This window comes from Zingiber officinale, chromosome 6A, assembly GCF_018446385.1.
Source record: "Zingiber officinale cultivar Zhangliang chromosome 6A, Zo_v1.1, whole genome shotgun sequence".
NCBI lineage: Eukaryota > Viridiplantae > Streptophyta > Magnoliopsida > Zingiberales > Zingiberaceae > Zingiber > Zingiber officinale.
Window position 1 is genome coordinate 92,379,591 of NC_055997.1, and position 21,074 is coordinate 92,400,664.

The window sequence follows — 21,074 nt, forward strand, 5'->3', positions numbered from 1 at the left end:
GAAATTAAAATTGTTAATATTTTGTTTTTCTTTCTTTCTTCTAAATTAATTAGCACTGACTACTTCCAATCAGATTAATTGATTATTGATTAGGATAAAGAAATGTTGTATTATTTAAATCAAGTCATAATTAAGATAGAATATATCCGTATTTAATGGATATGCTTTGAATAAATGAAAGGCTAAGGCTAGATCTAGATGCATAATTTTAGGATCGGATTGTTTTTTCTTACTGCTATATAAAGACATATGTATAGCCTATGCTTTGTATAAACTTTTAATGAGAAACCAATAGTACATTAATTCTCTGCTATCTTTCTCTTATTCATTTAAGTGCTATCAGGTGTTTTCTTTGACTCTTCTTCATTTGAGTGTTATCAAAGTGGTATCAGAGCCGGTAACCTTCTAGCTCGTTTTTTTTTTGTAGTAAAATATGACAAACAATTTTAATGTTGTTTGGTCTGGTCCCAAATTAGATGGGAAGCTCGATTATAATTATTGGCAGATAATGATGTCTACACATTTAAAAGCTCAAAATCTTTGGAGCTCTATTGATTCAGGTCTTTCAGAAGGAGCCGATGCAAACTCTCAACGTCGAGATCAACTTGCGTTGGGACAAATTCATCAAGGAGTTGATTATTCAATTTTTGGTTTGATTGCAAATGCCAAGACGGCAAAGGAGGCGTGGGACACCTTAAAATTGTCATACAAAGGAGTTGATCGAGCACAAAAATCCAAGTTGCAGTCGCTACGAAGATTATACGATCGATGCGAGATGTCATCTACAGAAACAGTTGAGCATTATTTTTCACGTCTTACTGATCTTGTCAATAAAATGAGATTATATGGTGATAAAATTGGAGATGATGCTGTTGTTGAGAAGATCCTTCGAACCATACCATTGAAGTATGATCATGTGGTGGCCTCAATTCAAGAATCACATGACATTGAACTGCTGACAATTGCAGAATTAAAAGGTATGATAGAAAGTCATATTGACAGGATCGAAGCAAAGACGGAAACACCAGCAAATGAAGAAGCTTTAAAGAGTCAGGTTACTCTTAACACGACTGACTCTAGTCAAAGAGGAGGAGGATTCAATAGAGGTCGAGGAAGAGCAAGAAGAGGATATAGAGGAAGAGGTCGAGGTAACTACTCAAATCAAGGAAGAAGTGGAGATAATGCCATGCAAGAGAGGTTTTCGGCTCACTGCTATAATTGTGGAAAATATGGGCACAAAATTGTAGATTGTAGATACAAGAAATTCAACAATCATGGCAACCAGGCAAACATTGCTGGAAATTATGGTGAGGACTCTAATGAATCTGAGACTTTACTTTTGGCTAGTAATAGTTTACCTGCAAATGAGAACGTATGATTTTTGGATACTGGATGTAGTAACCATATGTGTGGAAGAAGAGAGTTATTCTCGGAATTAGATGAATCAATTCAATCAGAGGTTACTTTTGGAAATAAGACAAAAGTACCAATATTGGGAAAAGGTAAAATTTATATCCAGTTGAAGGATGGTTCTCAAAATTTTATATCTGATGTCTTTTATGTTCCAGAACTTCACCAAAACTTATTAAGTATGGGACAATTATCAGAAAAGGGTTATAAAATATGCATTATTCAGGGGTATTGCATCATAACAGATGGAAATGGGAAGTTGATAGCAAAGGTAAAAATGTCTCAGAATAGATTATTTCCTTTGAAAATTCAGCATAAATTTCTTTCTTGCTTTAATTCTGAGATTTTGGATGATAATTGGTTGTGGCATATGCGCTTTGGGCATTTTCATTTTTCTGGATTAAATTATTTAGCAAGAAAGAAGTTTGTTTTTGAGTTGCCTGATATTGTGAAGTCTAATCATGTTTGTGAGACTTGTTTAATTGGCAAGAAGCATAGAGAACCTTTTCCTGTAGGCAAGTCATGGAGAGCCACAAAACAGTTAGAACTTATACATTCAGATTTGTGCACAGTGGAAGTACCATCACTTGGAGGTAATAAGTATTTTATTACTTTTATCGATGATTTGAGTCGAAAAACTTGGGTTTATCCTCTACATCACAAGTCAGAAGCATGTGATATTTTCAAGCAATTTAAATTATTTGTTGAAAAACAAAGTGGACTTGAAATCAAAATCTTAAGAACTGATAGAGGTACAGAATATATTGTGTGTGATGATTTTTTAAAGAAGCATGGTATTCAACATCAAATGACAGCTAGATATACTCCACAACAAAATGGAGTGGCTGAGAGAAAAAATAGAACTATTATGGATATGGTAAGATGTATGTTGAAATCAAAAAATCTGCCTAAGCATTTCTGGGCAGAAGCTGTATCTTGTGCTATTTATGTGTTGAACAGGTGTCCAACAAGAAGTGTTCATGATAAGACACCTGAGGAAGCTTGGAGTGGAAGAAAGCCGACTGTCAAACATCTCAAGATCTTTGGTTGTTTGGCATATGCACATGTACCAGATAAGTTGAGGAAGAAACTTGATGATAAAGGCGAGAAGTGTATTTTTATTGGTTACAGTGATACATCAAAGGCTTATAAGCTATATAACCCTGAAACTAAGAAAGTTATTATTAGTCGTGATGTGGTCTTTGATGAACATGGTAGTTGGAATTGGTGTATAGAAAAAGAAAAGTCTATTATTGTTCCTGATATTCCTGACGACTTTCTGGATGAACAGCCTACTCAAGATAATGTTCAAGTTTCTGTACAATCTGAAGCACCAACTAGAAGATCACAACGCGAGTGCCGATTACCAGCTCGCTTGCAAGATTATGTGTTAAGTAATGATAATGATCTGTCTGATGAAGAAATTGTTCAGTTTGCTCTTTTTTCAGATTGTGATCCTATATTTTTTGAAGATGCTGCTAAAAAGACTCATTGGTTGAAGGCAATGGACGAGGAAATTCAAGCCATTGAAACTAATGGTACTTGGGAATTGACTGAATTACCTCCAAGAAAAGAACCAGTTGGAGTAAAGTGGGTATACAAGACAAAGTATAAGCCAAATGGTGAAATTGATCGTTTTAAAGCGAGGTTGGTTGCAAAAGGTTACAAGCAAAAAGCAGGTATTGATTATTTTGAGGTCTTTGCTCCTGTAAGTAGACTTGATACAGTACGCATGCTTATTTCACTTTCTGCTCAAAATAATTGGAAACTGTATCAAATGGATGTAAAATCTGCTTTTCTGAATGGCTTCTTGGAAGAAGAAATATATGTCGAACAACCTGCAGGATATGTGAAGAAAGGGGAAGAGAATAAGGTGTACAGGTTGAAGAAAGCTCTATATGGTTTAAAACAAGCACCAAGGGCATGGTATAGTTGTATTGATTCTTATTTTATTGAAAATGGTTTTTTGAGATGTCCTTATGAGCATACTTTGTATGTTAAGCATATTGAATCTGGTGATACACTCATAGTCTGTCTTTATGTTGATGACTTGATTTTTACCGGAAATAACTTAAAGTTAATCATAGAATTCAGGGAAGCCTTGGTTAGTAAATTTGAAATGACAGATATGGGTCTAATGAGTTATTTCCTAGGGCTTGAAGTTATTCAGATGGATGATGGGTTTTTTGTCTCATAAAAGAAATATGCTTCTGATATTTTGAAAAGGTTTAGGATGGAATGCTCCAAACCAGTTCCTACTCCAGTGATTGAAAAGATAAAGTTGTCTAAAGATGAAACTGGTAAGAGTATGGATATTACTGCTTATAAAAGTTTGATTGGGAGTCTAAGATATTTGGTTGTTACAAGGCCAGATATTTCTTTTGGAGTTGAAGTACTTAGCAGGTTTATGGAGAAACCAAAGGATTCGCATTGGGCCGCAGCAAAGCGAATTCTTAGATATGTCAAAGGTACAATTAATGATGGAATTTTGTATTCTACTAATAAAACTGTGGGACTTATTGGATATACAGATAGTGATTGGGCTGGAGATGTTGAGACTAGAAAGAGTACATCGGGATATGCTTTTCATCTTGGTTCAGTTATATTTTCTTGGTCTTCTAAAAAGCAACCGGTGGTAGCACTTTCAACAACAGAAGCAGAATATATAACGGCAACAAATTGTGCTATGCAAGCAATTTGAGTGAACTGTTGAGTGAGTCCATATATGGACTGAAATTAAAATTGTTAATATTTTGTTTTTCTTTCTTTCTTCTAAATTAATTAGCACTGACTACTTCCAATCAGATTAATTGATTATTGATTAGGATAAAGAAATATGAAATCCAACGTCAAATTTCAATCTCATTGAGACAAAAAACGAATACGTTCGTCCTCAACGTGCCAAATTTCGATCTCATGCACTTAGAAACTATAGAAATTGACTACAGTTACGTGCGAACAACCTTGTGGAATTTTAGAAAGTTTGCAGTTTCCATATCCTAACGCATCATGTGAGACAAATCACTTGCTTGCATTTTGTGAAGCGTAGAAAAAGAGGATTGGATTGGATTAATTACTTCACAGCAATTCTAGAACTCCTGGACTTTTCTTCTCTGTCAATGCCGTTGAAAATTAAAACAAAACCTCATCCAAATTAAAAATCTCCCCGCATACAAAAATTATTGGGCAAAAATGAAAAGGACGTGAATCGTCAAATAAATATCTGTTTTATAAAAAATATCAAATAGATGTTCCATCGTATTTTTTTATCTCAAAAATATCTTACTTTCAGCATTATTATAGTAAATTATATGAGAAAATTTAATATTTCATTCTCATTAAAATTATTATATATAAAATATTATTATAGTAAAATATTATTTAGGAACTTGATCAAAATTAATTTTTTTAAAAAAACAATCCAATGTACAAATACACAATCTTATGATACTTTTTGTAAAAAGTTGATTTTAAGATTCAAACTCGTGAATTTTTAATCATATGATAATTTTTTTACCATTGCATCAATGCTCTCCTTCTTTTATCGAAATTACTTAACCTGATTAAAATCATTTTAAAATTTTTATAGCAACTACTTATCTGATACAATATTGTATTAACTGTTAAAATATTTATAGTAGTTATTTCAATAGATAGTTGTAGCTACTTACATAATTATTATAATTTTAAAATGATTTTGATCCGGTTAAAATAATTTTAATATAATTTAAGTAATTTTGATAAGTTAATAAAAAATATTTTGTTATAATAATATTTTATATATAACAATTTTCATTTGTTTTATATATATTTTTATATTTGAATTGATTTGAGATTGTTTACTAATGTTCTTTTAAAAGTGAAAGGTTCCACTGTGCACTAAATTTTTTGGTCAGTGATAAAATTTATTTTTTTACTTTGTCAGTGCAAAGGTTTTTTTGAGATTTGCGGATGAATACGCAAAAGTCACCTTTTAATCCTTATTGATTTATACAAGAATATCTGGAGAGAAAAAAATTCATCGTTTCAAGGAGAATGAAAGTAATTAAAGAAAGAATTAATAAAAACCACCCTTAAAATATTAAACAGGAGGCTTATATAAACTCAAAAAAATATAGATTTACTATATTAACGAATTTTTAGTACCGGTTCTATAGATATAAAAATAGGTATATATAGGTACACAGGTATCAGACACATGATGAGATAAACTTCAAATCGTTAATTTTTAAAAATCGACTGCTGATTATTACGTAGAGATGTCATGCATCCACCGTATTACGTCCTAAGGATAAACTTATATAAACTCAAACTCTAATCCTACATAGATAAAAGTACTTTTAAACCCTAGACTCGGAAAATAATAATAAAAAAGATAAAAATATTCAGAGCCAAAATACACTTCGATTTAGTTGATACACAACTAAAAGTACTTTTAAACCCTAGACTCGAAAAATAATAATAAAAAAGATAAAAATATTCAGAGCCAAAATACACTTCGATTTAGTTGATACATCGTCCCATGATTCATCTCGGATGCTAAAGTATGGACTTTGTCTATTTACTCTGTCGTCCAGCGCCACGTTGTCATAACAGAAGAGAATAATTGGATTGGATAAAAAAGAGAAAAGAAATAATAATCGATTATTAGCCAGAGTTAAACGTTATATTTTATAATGGCGTAGCAAGTCTTCAATCACGTTAAAAGTAACAGTATCTTCAGAATAAAAAATATAATGTGGGTGCTTATTTAATAATTTATATAAACAGAATGGACATTTGACGATTCATGAAATGTGGGCACCATTTTAATTTTTATCCAAAATTATTTGAATTATTTTGGTGAACAGAGATTATTGACGGTCAAAGTGTTAATGCCAGTGATGCAAGAGCAAATTAAGCAGAAGTAATATGAATTACGGCAAGCTCAGAATAACACATGAAACCATACACGCGAGGATATCAAAGACAGTAAAATCCCTATGAAAAATGTGAAACAAGTGACAACACATGACACAAATAAAGTGCATAAACTTCACCATCTATGGCTGGGACGTTGGGGACAAGCATATTCGTCTTTTGCCACAATAAATTCCACCGTCTACCGTTCATTGAATCTAATACCAAGTAAATGAGATTCAAAACCTTTTTATGTACTTTAATAAGAAATAAGCTTCCGATGAAGATTCAGAGAAGTAACTAAATAAGTCGTCTCACATTCACCAATTGTAACAACACAAACAGCTCATGAAAATCAATTGTCTCACATTATGACAACAAATTTACAATGGAGATCTGATATTGCAATCACACAGCCCTCAAGTATAAGAAGATGGTATGAAAAAATTCAGTGCACGAGCAATTCACTTTCTAAATGTATACATCAATCAATCTTCACGATCGAGTCGCTTCTCCCTCAACAGCTCGTGGATTGCTATCGAGGAGAGTTTCAAGTGACCTCAATTTTCTGTTCCTGACTCTCCCAGCTTCCTTCAGCAACTCAGCTAGCCTCCTTTTCTCATCGTCTACCTCGGGGTAGGCGGTTCCCAGCTTTTCCTCTCGGAGTCCGACGACATATTCCAGGATATCAATGGCTTCATCCGACCTGCACGCAGTGTACGATCAGCATTTTCACAATCAACAGGAATAACCAGACAGAGTGACGACAGTACCTTCCCATCGCATCATAAGTTCCTGCAAGATTGCTGTACACTCCCAGCGTGTCCGGATGGCACGGCCCGCATTCTTGCTCCAGAATGGTTCTGGCTTCCTCGAATAATTCAGCTGCCTCATTAATGGCGTACCTCTGCACGCAAGCTAAACCCATCTGGTTCAAGGCAATTCCAAAGAAAGCCGATTTCTTTTCCCCACACGCCCGGAGCTTATCGATCGCCCTCTTGAATGACAAATAAGACTCGCCGTAATTTCCTCGTATATAGTACAGCACGCCCATCTGCGCCTCGATCCCTGCGACGGTGCTCTGCTGTCCCGCAGAATTATCATACATCTTCAAGGCCTTCTGGAGTAACTTGAGTGCCTGCTCATGCTCGTTCATGGATTCGTATATCGCAGAGACATCAGTCAGGCCTGCGGCGATCTCCTCCGCAGGAGTCCCCGGAACGGGCTTGGTATAGATTCGGAGAGCATTTTCACAATACGACTTGGATTCCTTTAACCTCCCTGTTTTGTTGTACAAATCGGCGAGTCGTACGAAGACTGATGCGACAGTCGGGTGGTTAGCTCCTTTGGTCGTCTTGTAGAGATTGAGGGCTTTCTGGTACGCAAACACAGCCTCATCGTATCGCCCCAGTGAAAGATAGATATCTCCGATGCTGCAGTCGACTGAAGCAACCTCTGTTTCCCGGCCGTCGGCCGCCATCGCCATGCTCACCGAAACTAAATGCTGGAGAGCTACCTCACGGTGGCCCTTGGTGTCGCAGATGAGACCCATCAGTCTCCTGTCGGCCGTTTCTTCTAAAGACGATGGCTCGCCTTTCTCCCTATGAATGTCGAGAGCCATCTGGCACAATCTTTCCGCCTCATCGAACCGCAACGCTTGAACATGAGCTTCGGCTAAGTATCGGCAAGTTTCGCCGACCCGAGGATCCATGTCTCCGAGTGTCTGTTTCTGAATTTCAAGTCCGGCGGAGTAGCATTGGAGCGAACTGTCTAGCTGACCCAGCATGGCATAGATATCGCCCAACTGCATGTAGCCAGAGAATTTGGCGAGGGCATGGTCTTGGCCTTGTTCGACCACTGGAATTTCGATCGATTTTTGAAGAACAGGGACAGCCTCCGCGAACTTTCCTAATTTGCAATAGATGGCTGCCGTGACGTGCAAACTCATTGCCAAATCCAAGCTCGGCTTCTGGCGACCGGCAACTTTCTCGAATGACTTGGCTGCTCGGAGTGCGTACTTCAGGGCTCTTCGCGGGTTGTCGGAAGCAATCAGATCTCTGGCGTGCTTGAGATAGAAAGGGCCTAAATCAGGGTTTTCTAAACTTGATTCGGATGAATCCAACACTGTCCCATTCTTTTTCTTCGTGTGGCTATCTCTCGCATACGATGCTGCTTCATTCTCAGGAGAGTTCTTCTTCTTCTTCGTGCTGGTCTTTGTGGATGCATTGGATTCTGGCTGAGCCTGCAAGTGCAAAGGTCCTTTAGACTTTTTCGATGATCCAGAAGCTGAGGCATTTGGGGCTTGTTTCTTATCTACAGCGCCATTTTCTGCTTCTGTCACATCGGCGGCTTCCTCCTCTTCTATTGCTCTGATGGCCTCCATCTCTGCGCCGACTAGATGCCGCAGCTCTGAGTCAATTCTCGATTCCTCGCCATCAGAACCAAAGCTATGACGAGACTCTGATCCGTCACTGGAGCTTTCCAAGTCCCGTACATTGTCGAACAACTGCTCGATTGTCGGCTCGTTGTAAGTCTCAGCTTGAGCCTCCCTCTCACTCGGAGAGGCTCTCAGGTTTCTGGGCGAGGATGAGTTTTCTTTGATATTAGAAGAAGTCAACTCGTTTGGAGCTTCGACGTTTGTAGTGACTCCGTCCATCGGAATTCCTGGCATCGCCGGACGGGAAGGGATTGGCCGGACCACCGGAAGAAATCGAGGACAACCACCACGGTCGTCTATATTTCCAAGCATATAAAAATGAAGATTTAATCATGATTTTTTATCTGAAAAGAAAAATCTTCAGCCTGTACAGAAAGGAGATCTTTATGGAAGAACTACTCGGCTAAGAATTGCAATAAACACAGCAGGGATCCAAAACGACAGCCGTCGTTGACATACAGAAAATCCAGAAGTAACAAAAAGAAAGGTCAAAATCTTCGATTTCGATGACATAATTGATGAGCGATGAATCATATTTGATTCATGAACAAATGGAAAAAGAAAAATCCACAACACATCTGCCAATCACCGGCGGCCAATTTAGCTTCAGATCCCGCGGTATTAACTTCCACGAAGCTCATCAAATCCAACTAAAGAAAAAAAAGGGAGGAAGAAATCCACAAATCCAGAAAGAAAAAATACGCAAGTTCTCAATCAAAATAAAAAATAATAATAATAAAAAGCAAGAATAAGACGAGAAATGTTCTGCAAAGGATCACGTACAGTTGATTCTCTTACACTAGACTTCCGCCATCAGAAGCAAGGGATCACGTACAGTGGATGAACTTGTAGCTGGAGAAATATCATCTAGCATTTCCCTTCGATTCTCGAACGGTGGAAATCAACGAAAGAATACAAAGGACAAATTGACGGTATTGAGCCTAGAGAAAAACAGAGGATGATTCTACAGAAGAAAAGGGCGGTTGACGACGAAGTGACAGATACGCTTATTAAACAAAGAAGATGGTGATCGGTCAGCTGCTTCAAATTCGTTGGGCAATCAAATCACATTAGGTATCGATTTCTCCGATTAGACCTTTTGGATTTCGCATGCACCATCCATCGAATTTAATACATTATCATCTACCGTCTCGCAATCATCGATTGTTCTTGATTATAAACTTAATATATTAAACACTTGAAATTCTATCGAGTCGCGATTAGTGCATAGCCAGTGCAATTGCTCGAACCACGTCTGACTTTTTTTCAAAAAAAAAAAAAAAAAAAGACAGTTTTTTCCGAGTGTTACGAACAACTTGGAGCCCAGCTGTGCGACAGACTGGCCTTCAGAGGGCAGCACATGGACAGAGACTCCCTTGAACCCGATTAAAGGAGTGGGACGAAGACCTACGTGCGTTTCGTACGATGAAATAGAGTAAAGTAAATATAATTTTAATGGCAGTGGAAATGTGGAATGGAAATAGTTTACGTCGAGTTTAACCCGTTGTCTTGTGTTTGGTTTTGAACATCAATGCACGTCACATGATCATTGTTTGGTGCACATTAATGTGGCGGTGATGATTAACGAGGAAGGATTGTATATTAAATGGTGTAGAAATGGGTGAGTTTGCCGGTCTGTTACTTTGTTACGTATGTTAATTAATTGCCTCGGATGCTTCCACAGAGATGTAAAGTGTCTACAATATAAATGAATAAACAAGTAAAGTTAATTTGCTGATGGAATACTACGAGTTAGTGACTCTTTAAGACTTGTTTAATTTGAAAATAGTGGACCTTGTGAAAAGGACGACACTTTTTAAATGAATTATTGGGTGTTCGTGGAGTTGGTGCCATTAGCTGTCGACGATTTCGGTGGTGTTTTTAGAAATGATTTACCTGTTTTTTGATTAATGAGAAGAGAATTACGTAAGTTTTGTCTGCAGGTTGAATCGTCGATTCTTGTTCCTGTGTATAATTTTTGTCATTTTATTCTCTTTTAATGACTGATAAAATAGACTTGTGAAAGGATAAAACTCTAACTTTATCAAAGTCAAAAAGAAGAAAGAGCGAACGGTGTTGCCCTTGATGTTGTTGATGAGGAGAGGAATCTATCATTAAAGCGTGAGGTGGGTGGGGGTGCGCTTGCAATGGCCCCGCCATGAGAATTTCCTCTTGAATGTCTCATGAAGATGATAAGCTCAAAAGCATGGCTGTGTGAGGATGACAGGGATTCATGCAAAGGCCATGGATCCGCTTATGTCGTTGTATCATGTGTTCTTGCATCAATTCTTTTTCACAGTATTTTTCATCCTTTCTTCCTTGCTGTTGGTCAAATAAAAAAGCCGAGTTGAGCGACCACTACCCGGCATACAACTAAACATAGTGATGATGATGATTGATGAAAGAGGTCATTTTGATTTTAGTTTTTTAAAGGTTATTATGACTGAATAGTGGAAGTTTGTTCGAAGAGAATAAGGCACACAATAAAAATAATTGAAATAATTTGTTTTAATATGATACAAAACACAGGGCATTAACTCCCAATTCAATCTTTTCAATCCCCACTTCTGCGTAGATGATGATACTGAAACATTAAATTTGGACTAATAATACCATTTCAGACTTCGCTCACCTGCTGTTGACTTGAATCTATCAGTTGTCCATCTCGCCTTCCAATAAAATGTTTTAACAAATTTAAGATGTATAGAAAGTTAATAGAAGCAGCTTAATTGCGAAAAGATCAACACAGCAAAAGTTTTAGCATTCATAAAACCAATGCAGCATAGAGGTTGCACCGATTGTGCCCAATAGTTGCTTATAAGTTCTTGTTCAAAATTTCTGCAGCAGTGCCATATGACTTTAGTAGGAAAGGAGCTCCAAGAGAAATTGAGGAAAAGCCAAAGCCTTCTGTTCAGATCTTGAACAGAAGGAACTTCAGAATAAAATTAACTGATATGAAGAAGCATGCCTTGTGTTGTCCAAGAACTTCTGATTTTGCTCTTCAAACTTTTATTGATAAAAAACCAGTTGAGTTGGATAGTGTTCTGAAGCAAATAATCTGCAAGCACTAATCAGGGAGTTTCAGCCTCTCAAACAGAACGAGGAAGCTCTGCTCAGGTACAACATATAAAAATCCAAGCTCTGTGCCTTTGACGTATGGTCCCAGACCCTGTATAGATAGGTGGACATGGTTCAAAAGTGAACTTTACTAATTATTTAACAAGAAATATTTTTCGAGAAACATTCTTACATTCAGAAACATAATGGAACCTTATCCAGTAAATAACTACTGTATTAAAAAGGCTTTTGCATTAATACAACTGAGGCTACAAGGTTTCATAAAAGAGAATGACAAAGAAGATGATCAAAGGAATTAGAGGTCATAAATCATCAAGTATTTTGTTTTAACAATGATATATATACAATGCATACACGTATTTATTCCAGTTGCCAAGCAAGCTGTTATCCATTACTGAATTTAGACTTTAAACAAGCAACCTTGATTTCATAAGCACACATCCAAACCCAAGAACCTTGATTTCATAAGCAACCTTTAAATACACCTAACTTGACAATAAACCCAATTGATCTATTTATTTATCCACCTAAAATGCTGGTTACCTTGAAACAATCAGCTAAATGTAGGTTACCTTGCCATTAAACAGCAACAGTTCTCCACTAACCCATTGTGGATTCTTAAACCCAGCTTCGGCTATCCTACCTTCACCTTTGTAACTTGCAGCCTACATACAGGAGAAGGTTTCCAAAATTGAGATTTAACCTTTTAATGTTTTTAGAAAACATGGAATTTTGAAGAAATTCACAAATATTTTCCTTGGGACAATATTACAACTAAGCTTTTGAAAGCATGATAAGGAATTGAAAATAATAATTTACCACACCAAGCTCCTCTGGAAACATTCCGCGGTTGGTTAAACGATTTCCCTTACCAATTTTAGCACGAAAAGTCACCTGCTGAATAACCAAGTTAGAAAATTGTCTAGAATTCACCAATTCCCTTGGCAAAGCAAAGAAATGACATACAAACAACATGCCTCTCCAGCTGGAACATTCAGATCTCCAGTCAATTTTACTGCTTCAACATACTCGAAGAAGCCCATTTCAGACCCAGACTCATCAGTGTCATTCCAGTTACCATATTTGTGCTGTAGCTGTACCACTTCAACGCCATAAGGGCCAAAAGCACCAACATATAGACCTGGATGGAACAGAACGCTGGACATGACATCACCAGGAAAGATTGCTGACATATAAAACTTGAAAAACAAACATACCATCAAATGGATCGAAGCTCTTATTGTCAGTAACAATCCGGCTGAAAACAGTTGTTTCAGATAATCTATTCCTTCTCTGAGCCTGGCTGATTGCAAGCTTCATAACCTCACGGACTTCTTCAGAAACCTAAAACATGGTAAAGCACAACAACCATATGCTTGTCTTAAAAAACACAACATATACAAAATGCTTAAGCATGCATCATGATATTTAAAGGAAGGATTGAGTTGAAAAGTAAGAATTAATATGGGGAAAAGGCTAAGCTAAATACACAATTCAACAATTGAACCTAGGAATGTGTGTAGATATGATTGAGAATCTCCATGGAACATCAACCTGTTCCCATAAAGGAAACTACTTGAAACAAATATTCGACTAGTCATGTGTAGCAGCAGCAGTTGTTTAAGATAATTAAAGCTTTGAAGTGCTCTTACATGTGTATACTAACAAATGCATACATCTGCAATTTGAAACTGGAAAAATAATCAATAAAAGAAATTATATAACTTGATTATGGAAATTATTTTCATATATGTCAGAATGGATCACTAGCAAATATGAAATCTATTTTCTTTGAGAGAAAACTCATATAGAACCTTCGAAATAGCTTTATCTGAACTGAAGAATGCATTTGCCACATCCGGCGGCATAAGGTCTGAGGCAGATTGGGCAGCCATTGCTGCAACCCTGATTTTTGCAGGTTTTCTTTCCACAATATTTGAACCAGCACTTTGTCCAGGAAGATATAATGTGAATGAGTCCTTAACTACATATTCCATTTTTGCTGGTACTCGTCTGTACAACTTTGTCACAGAATCTTCCTTATTATGAACAACTCCACCAACAAAAAGCTTTACAGCCATATTTTTACTTCTTTCTGCAAATTCAGGATCCTCACCATCTGAGACTCCCTTATTATCTTCTAACTTACTGCTGTCATCAGAAGACGCATCCTTCTCATTGTCTTCCTGCAACAACTGATCTGGCGATTCCACATCCATCTTCATTTCCTGAGGGGCAGAGGTGTTCCTTAATTTAATATTTAAACCAGGAATTCTCTCTTTGAAAAAGCTAATAATGCTCTTCAACCCTTCATCAGGATCCTTGTTGTTCTGTTCGTTGCTCAACTTAGCTCCATCTCCTTTGTTTTCTTCTTCTACATATTGGCTACTTTTGTCTGGAGCCGCAGTAGTTGGGCTAGTGTTGTCACTGTTAGATGATTTAGAGGAGACACTTGTGGAGGAACCTTCTCCACTTCTCGATGTTGATGAATGGGACAAGGTTGAAGTTTCTTTTACTGGCTGCAAGGCTACTACCTGTCTAATATCCAATGTCAGATGTGATTGCATAATTATTGCAGATGGAAAAAGCATTATATCATAGAGGGAATACCTGTGTTGTGTATTTTCCAGCATCATCTTTGACAAGAAAGACTTCAAATAAAGGGGTTCCTGTTGATCCACTTACCAGTTGCCTGAAAGAGAAAGGTAGAAGCTATAATTGTCAATCAAGGGCCAAGTGAGAATTCAAAAATCTTACCTTGGATTGTAACTTTTGGCTACATATCTTCCAACTGCAGGAGTTATCCTGACTATTCTGCCAAAAGGATCATCAGAATCCTTAGAACAGCCAAACCACCAACCAATCTGAAGAGAAAAAAAAACTAGAATAGCCCCTCTAAACTTGCTCAACACCAATTCCATTACTTGGAACTTAAGATAAGACGTGGGTGCACAATGGTTGGTTACTTTGTGTTGAAGTTACGCTGGTAAGGTTAATTCAAAGTCTATAAGAGCAATAATCTTGACCTAAATTATTTTCTTTGGTTTCAGTGACAAACATTTTACAGAGAATAGTATGAGCATCAACGTTTCAATTTTGTGTGAAAGCTTGCTAACACAGAATACAATGCAGAATTGCATTTCGGTAAAATAAATGAATACATATGTGACAAATTTGATAAACAATTGTAATGTCCAAGAAGTATGCTAGTGTCCAACGAGTTGCTATTTTCTGGACATATTTCTATCAAGGATGGAAAATATTTAAAGGGAACAACAGAAATCAAACATTGTCCAAGGGTTACCAGGCACATGGTACCAAAGCAATGCTTAATTACCTCTTTTATTTATGCCCACTAGAAGCAATATTAATACAGTGAGGGGGAATTATGCCACATGAACCCTACATGATTAACTTGGATATCCAATTACACCCAGTCTTCAGTTCCCATAATCAAGAATCAGTTAATGAAATTCCCATGGAAGAAAGACAAAGTTTGAATTTCATACCTTTTACTAGTCTAGCCAATGTTCTAGTTGACTACTCAATAAGGGCAATATAACTTACATCTATCAGGAAGTTACTGCAATTAGACCACATAAGGAAAAGAATTTCACCCATCACTTGAAATACTGCAACCCCACAGTTAACATCCACAACGCAGCACACATTGCACATCACAAGTAATTATGATAATCTAGATCAATAATCTAATGTGTCATTCTATGGCTTTCCTATTTCTACAGTTCTACCAACCTTACATTACTCATTAATATCCTCCTCCTCTTATAATGTCACATTTTGTTTTTGCTCTTATTAACACTAGATTTGCTACCTTTATCTTCCTCCTAGTTTTTATTTTGCTTTCTCTTCTCTCTTCTACAGTTTGTCATCACTGCTACTCATCTTGTTAATGTTATTAGCAATGATTTCTTTGCTCTGTCAATTAACTTTTAGATTTTCACCATTTTGTTTGTGTTCCTTTGCTTTTGTTTGAATTTTGACTTGTTGCTTTCCTTACTCCTTTTATATTACTTTTTTTTTTTTTTGCTTCTGACTGCCATTGCCATCCTTCTCCTTCACCATCTATTTCCATAAAGCTATAATACTACATAAAAGTTATTGACAGCTAGAAGAGAAAGGTTTTTGTACAAACTGCATTATCTAAAACTTGTTTTAAGCAACCTTAGACTAAGAGATGGAACAATAAATAATACACGATCATTTATCCATATGTGGTTAGAAGAACTTTCAAGGAAACAACAAAGTGATAAATTCAGAAAGGGATAGAAGACTAGATAAAGTATACTCATGATGTAGAACCAAAATTTCATACACCCAGAAAATACCATCCCATTTCCAGCGAGAATACATAATCTCGATGCATCATGATAACGTTCTTCTGCTATAGCATACTGCATATGATGAAACAATTAGGACAACTTTTAGATTCTCTTCAATAAAAAGCTGATACTATAAGAAAAGAGGTTCTGACCTTCAACTCAGATATAACTTGTGCAACAGTGTCATTTGCTGTTGCTTCTTCAATAGCCATTTTCAACTTGGCCGCTTCTAGAAAATCTTCCCTCTCGATAGCTTCTTCGAGTTGAAACTAAAAAATAAAAAAAATAAAAAAAACGCAGATCATTTTAGACCCATCAATATATTTGGACATTAAGAATTTTCAGCTCTTTCTAAATATTTTGCAGCCTCAAATGGGAACAAATGTTTGATGCCCTGAGTTATTCTCCATGCACAGCTTTGATATATAAAATTTCCATGATCATTGTTAAATCTAGCACAAACTCTTAATTTAAATAAATTTAAACACATACTTTCAATTTTGTAACAAATCTAGCATATATTAGGTTAACATGTTACATAACATTTTTATGATTTTTTTTAAAAAAACATTAATATATTAATTTATTTAATTTAGATTTAAGTTTTTCTTTAACAATCAAATAAGTAATATATTAACATTGTATTTACAAATATTATGTGTTAAATCAACATGTGTTAGATTAGTTATAAAATTAACAGTGTGCACAGACTTATGAGGATTAAACTTCATGCTAGATTTATTAAATCATTAGAAGTTCGTGCTAGATTTAGCAATCAACCAAAATTTTATTGAGGCAAAACATATATTCATTAGAATCATGGAAGGAAAAGTAAAATACAAAGATCCTTGAAATGAAATAGATTGTACGAGGTAATTTCAATTAGCCAATAAGTTTTAGAGCAAGGCTAGTGTCTGATTCAGAAAGTCTTGTCACAAAAAATGAAAAAAAAAAAATCACAGAACTCAACTTTTCTTATATGCTTTCCCATGTTTTTTTTATTTCATCACAATTACAAAAAAATAAGAAACACTCAAAAATCAGCAACAAGAGTGCACTTTCTGCTTGAGTTATGCTTCTCAGGTAGGTCCAAAATCACACCACTAGATTGAAGAACAGAAGAAGTGAATCTGCAGTTAAGAAATGGCTAATACAGTTGATTATTAACATAGAACAAGTATAAATGAAGCCTTCTTTCTCTTTCTGCTAACTACTATGAAAATCTGGGTACAGTTTGTCATGGATCATCACAAGTCATAACAACACCCTATCAAGGAAACAAAATTACAAAATTTTAAAATTCAGGATTTAAATTTTTTGAGCTAATAAGCTCATTGTTGTCCACTAAGATTTTTCTCAGGAGTTAGGACATTCATCCTTAAATAAAATCAAGAAAATGCTGTTTCATATCATAAGAGCTTGAAACCCAGCCTTTGGCTCTCAAAGTAGAGATCTTTGAGTCTTATGCATATTCAAGAAAATTTCTCTTCGTTGATAACATGTCTTGCCCTTTTCTATGCCTATCATCTCATTACATCTGATGTGGTGATATTGAGATGAGGACACGTGGGCAAGGGGGGCACTTTGGTCCTTCTACTGTTGTAGGGCTTTTAGAGGAGGGGGGAGTGTCGAGGAAAAGGGGACTGGGGCGGTTTGTGGTTTCCTCCGCCAAGGCCGCCGGACTCGCGCCTGTCGTCTCCCCCTCTCCACACCGACGCCATTGCAAGCACCCTCCTCCTCCTCCCCCCTTTCTCCTCTCCACGCTGCCGCCAGTGCCACTTCCCCCTCTGGGCATCACACCACGCCCGACCTCTCTTGTTGCCTCCTTCGTCGATCGTCGGACCTACTCTCCAGGTCATTTCTCCACCAGAAGCACGATTCAACCCTATGTTGGTTGACTCTGCGACCCCGTGCCGCCTACTCCGTTCGGCTCTTGGTTTACTACGTTCAGCCATCGAGCTGTTCAGCTTATGAGTCGTTGTTATGTTTCCGGCCTTCGTGTTGTTGTCATATTCTGACCTGGGTGCGACTGTCATATTCTGGCCTGCATGCCGCTGTCATATTCAGGCCGACATGCCGCCTTCCAGATCCATGCCGCGTCCGACTCCTTGCTGTTGGATCTAGCTCCTCATCCGGCTTACATTCATCTACTCTTCCAAGTCACGGCGACTCAATATGCTCACCAATCTACTAGAGGGCGCTCCCGGGCCAGGGTATGTTTTCCATGCTTATTCTCCACGCACTTCATTATTCTATTATTTATTCGTCTCCTTATATATTTTTCGGACATGCCTCGAGCATCAAGGTACAAGGGACCGAGGTAACCTAGTCATTGTATGTAAGTAGCGTTAACCAGAGGTCTTCTGACGACTTGATCAACATAGAAGATAGCTCATCATACCCTCCCCCTCCGGTTCATGGCAACTCGGTCAACATTCTAGCCACTTTGTCTTCTCAGCTTTCGGATAGCATCAACATCAAACCAAAATTAAAAGGCATATCCTCAAGCTAGGCATTGTGAGGCAAAAATCTGTACATTCCAAAACTTTTCTATGGCTAACCACATGTTTTTTTTTTTTTACTTTCAGCACCGCTGCATCTATACATCTAACCAAAATTAAAACCTATATCCTCACGTTTAGGCATTATAAATGATTTTTTTTTCCTTTGGTAAAATTTGTGAATTAGCTTAATTACATAATCGTAGGTGTTGTAGCAGAACAACTTCAATCAAAATCTGAGGTGAAATCGAAGGGAAACTACGAGCACGGCTTTAGCAAAATACTCCGCAGACAAAAATACCATCAAAATGGATAACATCAGTAATAGAAGGGACGATCGAGAACTGCGCTCACCTTGAGAAGGGATGAGAAGCTTTCCGCCTGATCGATCTCGGAGAAATGCTGGCTCCAACGGTTCCAGTCCCAATCGTGCTGAATTCCCCCACTTCCTATGTTGGTGGGAACGGAGTCGCCGCGAAGGCAAGATAGGGCGGGAGGACAACGGTCGCTTTTCAAGGCGGGTCGGCGGGGCGAGGGAGCAGCGAGGCAAAGGTGGCGCGCCTCCCTCAACGTCTGGTCGAGACGCCCTAAGCGGAGAGGCCTCGAGGGAGGCGCCACCGCCGTCGCGGCCCACGGGTTCGCGGCAGACATGGCCTCCTTCATTTTCTATGCTTATCCTCTCTTTCGTCGGATAAGAGGAATTTGGGACTAATAAGCAGCAACAATATTACATCAATGAACACAACACGCGCGTTTCGGATTTCGTATAACACTTTACGTACGAAACTTTTAAACGGACGTCTATTTAGCTGCCACGTCATTTTATAACCCAAAAAAGGCTAATTTCTTTTCAAAAATATATAAACAAATTTTAAATGTTAAAATTTCTGAAAATTACATTAATTTTGAAATATATATATATATATATACACAATTATCATAACGCCCCTCTTATAGAACAGAAAAGGAAAGAAATTTTAAATTTATATTTAAAAATTATCACCCCAGCTTAATTATCTTGTGCACCGTTATAGTATTAATTTGTAAAGACTACTATACTGTACACTACTATACTGTACATCGTTATAGTATTAATTTGTAAAGACTATTACATTGTACACCGTTATAATATTAATTTATAAAGACTAGTATCAAGATATATTAATTTTTAAAAATCAATAACATAACTTAATTACATCAGCCACCATCACTTTTCAAAGTGGTGCTATTTTAGAGAGAGCGAATCAAGATATTTTTTAAAGACCAATAATAAAATGATACTGATCTTTAAAAATCAACATCAAATTAAAAACCTTTAAGGACTAGTACTAAGGATGCTGATATATTTAAACTGTTATGTTAATTTTTAAAAATTAATAACATATTAATTATTGCATACCATCAAATTAAGCAGAGAAAAATAAATAAATTTAATCATTCGAGAAAATTAAAAATATCATTCATTTAACCATGTATTTTTTTTTTATAATATAGGTATTTAAATATTTAATTAATCTTAGGGACCAATTCAATTCTTTAGAATTTTTTTATTATAAATTAGAAAGCACAGATGAATCTTGACGGACGATGCTCATAGATAATTTGAATTTCTTAAGAGTAATGTGTCATATGTGAGATTCGAATGGCTTATGAATCTCATCTTATCTATTACCAATGCATCATAATCAATGTGTTTGACAATGTACTTAATTTTTCTTATAATCAAAGTATTTAATTCTTCGAATCAATTAATTCTTGAGGTGATTAACTTGACACAACGAAAATTTTTTATCAGACATTAGGATAAATCCGAAAGTACGATTATAAAACAAGAATAGAATCTTATGTTTAATTAATTTTGAGATAAGTAAATCATGAGGATTTCATCCACCAATAATAAAGTATATAAGGAAGGATTGAGGTAATCTGCCGGGTATTTCACACTATGTGAAAATTGACACGAGACTTATTAATAATAACACTCTAGTATGAACCACATTTATCAACCCTCAAAGGAACCACAATGTAAGATTGAAGTTTAATTTAGAGCTGAAACTCTGAAAGACGTATACTTCAATTGATGTGGAATTTTAAGGGGGTGTTTGGTTGATAGGTTTGGGAATGAGGGAATGGAATGATAGTAAAAAACAGTGTTTGGATTGTGGGTTTGAGAATGATATTTTGGAAATGATTATTAGATTTATGGAAATCAATCAAATCCATATAACTTGATGGGTTTCATTTCCATTCATATTCCTATTTTACTCTATTATCAAATTCATACCCATAAATATTCTTATTATTTAACTAAATACCCCCTAAATGAGTTGGAGGGCTCAAACCTCTTTTTCACTCTTAATTATTCCAAGTGCGCGTTCGGCTAACAGTGGGCCAAAGGGTGATCGA

At 36.6% G+C, this 21,074-nt stretch overlaps 2 protein-coding genes across 3 annotated transcripts; both read right to left on the reverse strand.

Annotated features, from left to right (window-relative positions):
- Nucleotides 1–6,606: 6,606 nt before the first annotated feature.
- On the reverse strand, nucleotides 6,607–9,776 carry LOC121996937 (protein KINESIN LIGHT CHAIN-RELATED 2-like). Of its 2 annotated transcripts, none has more exons than XM_042551105.1 (3): nucleotides 9,545–9,776; nucleotides 7,083–9,042; nucleotides 6,607–7,015 (listed from the first exon to the last, which is right to left on the reverse strand). In XM_042551105.1, the coding sequence occupies exons 2-3, from the start codon at nucleotides 8,978–8,980 to the stop codon at nucleotides 6,805–6,807; spliced, it is 2,109 nt and encodes a 702-aa protein (XP_042407039.1). In that variant the 5' UTR covers nucleotides 8,981–9,042; nucleotides 9,545–9,776; the 3' UTR covers nucleotides 6,607–6,804. The 2 variants fall into 2 exon arrangements, with proteins under 2 accessions (XP_042407039.1, XP_042407038.1); XM_042551104.1 differs by having other exon boundaries at nucleotides 9,530–9,769.
- Nucleotides 9,777–11,448: 1,672 nt separating this feature from the next.
- On the reverse strand, nucleotides 11,449–19,371 carry LOC121996938 (protein EXECUTER 2, chloroplastic-like). Its single transcript, XM_042551106.1, has 11 exons — nucleotides 19,023–19,371; nucleotides 16,320–16,436; nucleotides 16,174–16,239; nucleotides 14,582–14,688; nucleotides 14,435–14,516; nucleotides 13,639–14,358; nucleotides 13,042–13,168; nucleotides 12,802–12,965; nucleotides 12,644–12,718; nucleotides 12,397–12,489; nucleotides 11,449–11,915 (listed from the first exon to the last, which is right to left on the reverse strand). The coding sequence occupies exons 1-11, from the start codon at nucleotides 19,329–19,331 to the stop codon at nucleotides 11,814–11,816; spliced, it is 1,962 nt and encodes a 653-aa protein (XP_042407040.1). The 5' UTR covers nucleotides 19,332–19,371; the 3' UTR covers nucleotides 11,449–11,813.
- Nucleotides 19,372–21,074: the final 1,703 nt, after the last annotated feature.

Bases quoted from the DNA above. Each gene is read 5' to 3' on its own strand.
- LOC121996938 (XM_042551106.1), bottom strand. From the start codon at position 19,331: ATGAAGGAGGCCATGTCTGCCGCGAACCCGTGGGCCGCGACGGCGGTG. The intron at 13,169-13,638 runs GTTCTATATGAG...ACCATGTTTTAG, and splicing joins CAGATAAAGCTATTTCGAAG to GTTTCTGAAGAAGTCCGTGA. The intron at 12,966-13,041 runs GTATGTTTGTTT...TGTTCCATCCAG, and splicing joins GAGCTTCGATCCATTTGATG to GTCTATATGTTGGTGCTTTT.
- LOC121996937 (XM_042551105.1), bottom strand. From the start codon at position 8,980: ATGCCAGGAATTCCGATGGACGGAGTCACTACAAACGTCGAAGCTCCA. The intron at 7,016-7,082 runs GTACTGTCGTCA...CACTGCGTGCAG, and splicing joins ACTTATGATGCGATGGGAAG to GTCGGATGAAGCCATTGATA.